The 7,986-nt window shown below is 43.2% G+C and overlaps 1 protein-coding gene across 3 annotated transcripts in view; it reads right to left on the reverse strand.

The window, feature by feature from the left end:
* Positions 1-1,872: 1,872 nt before the first annotated feature.
* LOC126980473 (prohormone-4-like) overlaps positions 1,873-7,986 on the reverse strand; it is a 119,343-nt gene continuing 113,229 nt past the window's right edge. For all 3 annotated transcript variants that reach the window (XM_050830403.1, XM_050830402.1, XM_050830404.1), the window contains 3 exons: positions 7,883-7,986; positions 5,929-6,081; positions 1,873-5,151 (listed from right to left, as the gene is read on the reverse strand). The exon at positions 7,883-7,986 is cut by the window's right edge and continues 31 nt beyond it. In XM_050830403.1, the coding sequence (XP_050686360.1) occupies positions 4,958-5,151; positions 5,929-6,081; positions 7,883-7,986 (451 nt within the window). In that variant the 3' untranslated portion in view covers positions 1,873-4,957. The remainder of the gene's footprint in view (positions 5,152-5,928; positions 6,082-7,882) is intronic.

Consider the following 7,986-nt stretch of genomic DNA (forward strand, 5'->3'; position numbering starts at 1 on the left):
GGAGGCAGCGTCCCTCCCTGCAGGCAAGGGTCAGGCGATGAAGGGATATGTAGGTAATAGAAAGACTTCCCAAACTGCTGCAGATAATGTTTTACAGCGATAAGTATTGTTAAATCCATCCATGACAGCAGCAACACTCAAAGAGAAGCAACAGACTTGTTTGAAGTCTCTCAGTACCCTCTGAGCGCTGCCGCCTCTCAAGGTCGTCAGCAGCCCGCCGTGACTCGCCTATAGTTATCACAGGCTACGTGGGTTACTGAGTGCCTATTACTGAGACAGTGGCTGATCATAAGGCTAATAATAATCTCCTGTCACCTTACGGCACGTTCCAACGGCTGGTGACCAAATTATGGTAAAGTATAAGGGCATAATGGTGGGATGGGGATACCTGTTGATGTAGACACATACTGTCTCTTATTTATTTTCCCAGAGCTCGCTGGCTGCTGGCTCCCTGCTGGCTGTTAGGGGAAGGTGTGCAGATCTGACACAAGTGTGCTCAGTTTCATTGGACGACCCGAATGGCTGTGAAACAGAAATACAAAGGAGAGCGTGTGCCTGCGTTTGAAAAGCGCGGCGAAAACAGGGCCAATAATGGCGTCCAAATCTTAGGTTGTCAGGACTCTCTATCAAGGGACTCTAGGCCGACGAGGATGATCATGATGTCTTTCCAACGGAACCATTACAACAAAAAGGTATTTCCTTAAACCTCTCAATCAAATTCATCAAAACTTCCAGTCCAGTAACAAAATCCCCCGAAGTTCTAGCGCTAACTAAAACTATTGTGCATCCCCTTCCCATCCTATATAGGTATTCATGGAGTCGTGGTCACTGGTCAGTCCCTGCTTCACTCCCGCGTTCACGGAGAGCACCCCACCCCCACATGAGTGATTACACTAAAGATTTCGCTCAAATTCTATTCAGTCGACCCATGGGTGTTTTTTATTTTTTTGCCGACTGTACACCAGGGCATGATCGATCGATCGACTCAACCTACGCAGTCTCTGGACATCCCCGTGGCCTCCAGGGGCTATCTAGATCTCTTACAGAAACAATCTGGGGAGCAGGGTCGACTTCTAGGCAGCGTGCCCCATGCCTGTATAGCCAGAGTTGGTGTTCATGGGCTATGCGGTACAAGGCCTCGAATCAGTCTCATGGAGTAATCGCCTGTTTGACATTAATTCTTTCCAGCGATAATATATTTATCTGCGTAGACATTTATTACCAAACGCATCAATCCGCCTCTCCAAGTCACTCTTCAGCGTCCCTGTCTCACAGCCACACAGTAAGACAGGGAGCAAAAGGGACTTGAAGATCCAGATTTTTGTCCTCTTACACAGGTATCAACAACTCCATATACTCGTGCTGAGCGAGTCCATAACACCGTGGGCCAAGCCAATCCGCCATAAGTTTTCCTGGTAAGACCCGCCATTGTACTGAACTACGCTATCAAGGTATGTGAAAATTTCCAAGATATCAATGTCCTCGGCTCGCCACACGCATGAGTAGACTGTAGTGCTTCATCTAGTAAGCCTCCAAAGTTTCAAACACCTTTACCATGGTCTTGGTCCAGGGGACCTGAGGTGCCAGGGTTTCGCCTCCTCGTGCAGTGCTTCGAGAGCCATCACCAGAACCTCCAGAGACATCACAAGGATTACTGCATCATCAGCAAAAACAAGGTCAGCGACCCTGGTATTGCCAATGGATGCTCCACAATGACTGGTCCACAACTCTGTATAATACCTAATACATACAAGTGTTGATAAGTGATGGGGCAAGGACACAACCCTGCCTTATTCCCGCGTTCACGGTAAAGCAGCTGGGCGCCCCCCCCCCCCCCCCTCACACAGGTGACAACACTAAATCACAAGCCAATGGTTGTACACAATTTATTAGATATATTTATGCTTTTGTATAATTTATCTGTATGGAGAGTAAACACTGCAGGTCAAGGTATTAATGTGGGTATTGCAGGAGAAAATATTTATTACTTAATTAATCCAGCTGCACTGACAACAATAATGCATATAAGTAAATACAATAATACATCCTAGTGATGATCCACGATTCTGCTCTAGTGAAGAATTGTTTGTATTATTATTTTTACTTTTTTATGTTGTTTTACGATAGCTGTCAGTTCCTTCAGAACCAAAACCGCTTCAATCAATCAGTCAATCAATCAATCAAACAAACAATTTCTCAAACAATCAACTTTGGCAAAACACTTTAATAACATCACTCTTAAAAGTTTAAAACACTCAAGATGCACAATAAAACTTCTGTATATTATTACTATTATTATTATTATTATTATTACTATCATTATTATCTTTATTATCAGTACTATCATTAGAGGATTTTTTAGTGGCTACGTTTTACTTTACACATCAGCTGCACTGCTCGGGGGACGCCGGCGCCAGGATGACACCCACGCACTGCTCACACTCTACGCTCGCTACACTCCACGCTTTGGGCACACTCCTTTCCTTCCTCCTTCCTTCAACCACTTCTTGTCCTCCTCCACTTTTTCATTCCTAATTGTTTCTACCTTTATTTCTATCTGTCTGTTTCTTCTTTCATTTTTCCGATTTTCTTTTCTTTCCTTCCTTACTTTCCTTTTCCATCGTCTTATTAATGCTACTCAATGTTTCTCCACCTCTCCCCTTTCCTCTTACACACACGCACACGCACACACTCTCTCTCTCTCTCTCTCTCTCTCTCTCTCTCTCTCTCTCTCTCTCTCTCTCTCTCTCTCTCTCTCTCTCTGAAGGAAAGGTCTGTGTGTGTGTGTGTGTGTGTGTGTGTGTGTGTGTGTGTGTGTGTGTGTGTGTGTGACAACTCTAGCAAACAAGACCACTACTGGCAGAATTTCCTTTTCGGCAACGTAAATATATACATAATATATATTCTTAACACACTGTAATAGCATCAGTAATATCTACAATGAATACAATGTCTGTCACAAGCTGCAGGTCAATACGCAACAAAGCAAAATAAGTGTTCACGCACATTATTCCAATTATTCTAAACAGAATGACAACACAACAGAGGCCCCAAGGCTGACGAAAATCGGGTGGCCAGGTAGGAGTTGGTTCATACTGATTACCTAGACACTCTACGCTTGTATGGTGATTGCGTGCACTCCTCCGCAATATTATGTATCCAGGGCCGTATGAATTTTGACGGGACTTCACTCGCCTCTACGGCTCAGAATGCTTTTTGCAACACTGTGGTTTTACAAAGATGCGTAACGTTTTGTAACATTGTGGTTGCATAACGGTGGTGTGTACTTTTGCGCAACACTGTATGTAGCTATCTACCTGATAATTACTTTACCGTTAAATATCTTGCCTGTTGGTCTATCTGTTAATCATTTCACTTTTAATTAGTTCACCTGTTAATCAGCTTACCTGGTGCATAACTAACTGTTCATTGGTCTACACTGTCACCTCGGAGTGTGTGTGTGTGTGTGTGTGTGTGTGTGTGTGTTCACGTCAACCGCTGACTCAGAGAAGCAATAATTACGGTGCTGTACACTGAACTTACCGGTAATTAAGTCTAGTAGTGTCGCCTCGCCTACGGGAGTGAGTGGAAACGGACTACGGCTTACAGGGGACTGCTACACGCTGGCTGGGGGACGCGCGGTGCCTGGGTGGTGCCTGAGGGGGGTGACGGGGAGAGCACAGGTTCATATCGTCACCTTCGTAAACAAACCGCCTACGTCATTATTTTCTACTTTACAGGGAATGAGAAAAGAATTGTCATTATCTCATTTGGCTTAAGATTTAGGCAGAAACGAAAAGGCCAATTCTAGAACACTCAAACCCTGAATGACGAAGGCAATTCTACAAAAACGGCAGTCGCATGTTAACAAAATTGATGTAAAGAAAAACCTGGAAATCGCTGAAAAATGACTTAGGCGATTATTTTCTTAGGGTGACGATATTCTTAAACGTCTCGGACTGCCATTTCGACCATTCCCAAGGCCACAGAGAAGACTGACCGGATTATCGTGGGTGACTTTCCCGTTCATGATGCAGGAATCGTGTACAACTATCACTGGCATCACCAAACAGTCCATAAGAATCCCAGCAACTTCTACGAGAGGCTTTTCAAAGAGGCGAACTGAGGCGCCGAGACGTTTAAGGCTTTGGACTCGTGAAACTGAAGCATTGACTCGCGACATTGAAGCAGTGAACCGTGAAACTGAAACGAGTATCTACCAGTCGCTGTTTCGCTCTTTCTCTTATCTGTCTCACTAAGCATCTAAATATCGCTTTCTTTCTCTCGTAATCTCTCAGTGTATTTGGCTTGTGAATCTGAGTGATCAAATCATAAAACTGAAATTGACCTCTTGACATTCATTATCTCTCTCTTTCTCTCTTATCTATCTCGTTTTTCTTTTAATAAATTTTACTTCTTTCGAACTAGAACGAATCTCTGTCAGCCATCGTTTTTCTTTCTCTTTCTCTCTGCATCTTACCATTTATCAAACTCTCATTCTCTCATTCATTTTATTCCTCTCAGTCTCGCTCTCTCTACCTTTCCCTTTCTCTTCTTTTTCTTAAGTGTGAGAAAAATATTAATCCAATGTTTATCTATTTTTTTGGTCGTGTTTGTGTCGTTCACTTATCTTAATCTGTGCACTTCATTCATTCACGCTCTTCCTCGTTCGTCAATAAAATATAATATAAAGTCAGAAAGTTACGTCGTTTTAACCTAGAATAGTTCATACTCTTCTCTCTTCTCCCGCCATTCTTTCCTTTTCTTCTTTCCCACCACCTCCTCCTCCTCCTTCACTCACTAGTTTTTTTTCTCCCTCTCCTCCTTTCTTTCCTATCTCCTCCTCCTCCTCCTCCACCCTCTCTTAAGTCTTTTCTCCTCACTCTCTCCTCTCCACCTCCATCTCCCTTCTTTCCCACCACCACCTCCTCCTCCGCTCTCGCGCTGGCCTGCCCGCTCAGTCCAGGAAGCCGGTGTTGACAAGTTTCTCCAAGAAGAACTTGACGTCGCCGAGCTCGGAGTCCTTGATGCCGAGGGACTTCAGCATGCCGATGTCCCCGTTCTCGACAGCCATGAAGACGGAGCGCAGGTGTTCCACGTCGGAGCGGAGCAGGTGAAGGGCCTCCCCGAACTCGTCAATGGTCTGGGACTCTGCGAAGGGCGGGACGAGAGTTAGCGGTGGCTTTTGCGAAGATGTGAGTGTCGGAGTGACAGTGTTCTAGCTCTGGTGTGCGTGTGTGGAGTTAGAATAATGACTGCTGCTTCTCCGCTGACTATGTGACAGGCGATGTGAGGGTTAGTTAGCGGTGGTTATGAAGGTGAGTGTTAGATAGGGACAGTGCTCTTGTTCTGGTGTTCGTTTGTTTAGTGGGAAAAATGACTGCTTGCTTCTCCACTAACACTGTGAAGGGCGGGGCGAGAAGGTTAGTTAGTGGTGCTTACGAAGATGTGAGAGTGTTAGATTGTGACAATGTTGCTCTAGTTCTTGTGTTAGTCTGTTGAGTGGGAATGATGGTTGCTCCTCCACTAACTCTGCGAAGGGAGACGCGAAGGTTAGTTAGTGATGGTTACAAATATGTGAGATTGTTAGATAGAACAGAACAAAAGCAGATCTCTGCCACTCACCGTTTCTCTCTTTCTCTTTCCCTCTGCATCTAAATACTTCTTTTATTCTCATTTTCTCATTCATTCTATTCTTCTTTTAAAACAAACACAACACCAAAGAAACGACTAACTCAAACGAAGCCAACTTCTCCAGACACACAAATTTTTCCTTCTCACTCTTTGTGTTTTCATTTTTTCTCTTCCCTCCCTGTCTCCCTTTACATACACACACACACACACACACACACACACACACACACACACACACAACGTCCTCCCACCATGCACCACAACCACCACCACCACCCCAACACCTGTACTCACCTGACAGGGCAATGGCCACCTTCTGCACACCACCTAGAGGCTCAAGGGCGTTACGAGCCTTGGTGCCGAACAGCTTCTCCAGGTAGTTGGGGCCGTGCGAAGCGAGGAGGGAGTGCAGGAACGAGGACGTCTCTTCCACGGGGGGCCTCTTGGCTGCAAGGGGAAACGAGGTGAGGATGTGTGGTGAGTGTGTGGCTTCTTCGATTGTATGGGTGTGTGAGCTTTTTCGAGGACATTTCCCGGTTAAAGTAATGATTGTGATTGGTTCTTTTTGGGTTCGTGTTGTTGTTTTGTTGTTCTATTTGATTGTGGAAGTGTAGGAAGGAAATGGAAGTTAGGATTAAAAGGAAAAAAAAGAATGAGAGAAAGAGGATAACGAAAAAGGAAAGAAAAAGAAAAGAGAAGAGGAAACAAAACACAGTCAGAAGAAGGAAGAACTGAAGGAGAGTGGAAAAAAGGGAGAAGAAAAGATCGCTCTTAGACGAGGAAACAAGAAAGAAGAACAGAAATAAGACAAAGATAAAGAAGGGAAGAATAAGGAGTAAAAGGTCATTCTGAAACGAGATAATACGGAAGAAAAACAGAAAGAAGAGAAATATGAAAAAGGGAAGAAAAAAAGGAAAAAAAGTGAAAGAAAGGAGAAGGGCAAAGGCGGTGAGATTGTGTGGGTTGTCCTCCTTTTTCGACTGGTTGGTTCTTTCTTGGTTGTCGTTATTTTTTTTGGTTGGTTGTGAAAGTGTGGGAAGAAAGCGGAGGTCATGATTAGCGGGAAAAGAAGAAAAAGAGGAGGAAGAAGAAAGAGAAAAGAAAGGAGATGAACAAGGGAAGAAAATGAAGAAAAAAGGTCACATTGAGAGGAGGAAATAAAGAAGAAAAACAGCAAAAACATGAACGAGAATATAAAAAAACAACCAGAGGAAAAGGAAGATGAACAAGGGAAGAAAATAAGAAAAAAGGTCACATTGAGAAGAGGTAATAAAGAAGAAAAACAGCAAAACAAGAACAAGAGGAAGACGAAAAAGAAGAGAAGAAAAATAAAAATGAATTATGAAAAGAGGGAAAAAAGAAGAACAGCAAGAAAAGAAACACAGAGGAAGATAAATAGAAAAATGAAAAGAAATAAGGGAAAATAGACCATTGTGAAAAAGGGAAATAAAGAACTTGTTAGGAAGGAAATAAATCGGAGCTCGCCGGAAGGGGGAGAGAAAAAAAAGGAGGAAGGGAAAAAAGGTGTCTCAGGAGGGATAAAAAACCTGTTAGGAAAGAAAACAAATACACGAGGAAAACTTGCCCTGAGGAAAAGACAAAGAGATGGAGGAAGAGGAAGAAGAAGAGGAAGAGGAGGAGGAGGAGGAGGAGGGAAGAAAACAAAGGCTTACGAAAGAGAAAATATAAGCTTCACACGCTTAAAATTGAGAGAGAGAGAGAGAGAGAGAGAGAGAGAGAGAGAGAGAGAGAGAGAGAGAGAAATATAGAAAAAGATAAAAAAAAGTTAAGAAGAAACTAAACAAAGCTGTAAAATAAATCATACAAAGAAGAAGAAGAAGAAAAAGAAGAAGAAAAAGAAAAAGAAAAAGAAAAAGAAAAAGAAAAAGAAAAAGAAAGATTGATTGATTGATTGATTGATTGATTGATAGTTTATTGTTGCAGGAAAAAGAAGAAGAAGAAGTAGAAGAAGAAGAAGAAGAACGTGAAGAACAAGAAGAACGTGAAGAAGAAGAAGAACGTGAAGAACAAGACGAGCAAGAACAAAGAAAAAGAAAAAAGAATAAGAACATGAAAAACAAAAACAAAAACAATAAGAATAAAGACAAAAACAAAAACAAGAAATAAAAACAAGAAAAATAAAATAAAAACTAACTAACATTAATAGTCGCCGGTGTACTCTCCATCCCCACCTGTTTATCTTCCCCTCTCCCTCCCTCCCCTCCCTCCACCTGTCACCTGTGCTCACCTGCCGTACAGAGGCGCAGGTTCTCGTCGTAGCCATCGGGACAGTCGGGTGCTCCGTCACACAGGTACTGGATGGAGATGCAGATTTCGCCTCCTGGGCAACGG

Source organism: Eriocheir sinensis, chromosome 44 (assembly GCF_024679095.1).
Source record: "Eriocheir sinensis breed Jianghai 21 chromosome 44, ASM2467909v1, whole genome shotgun sequence".
In the NCBI taxonomy this organism is placed as follows: Eukaryota; Metazoa; Arthropoda; class Malacostraca; order Decapoda; family Varunidae; genus Eriocheir; species Eriocheir sinensis.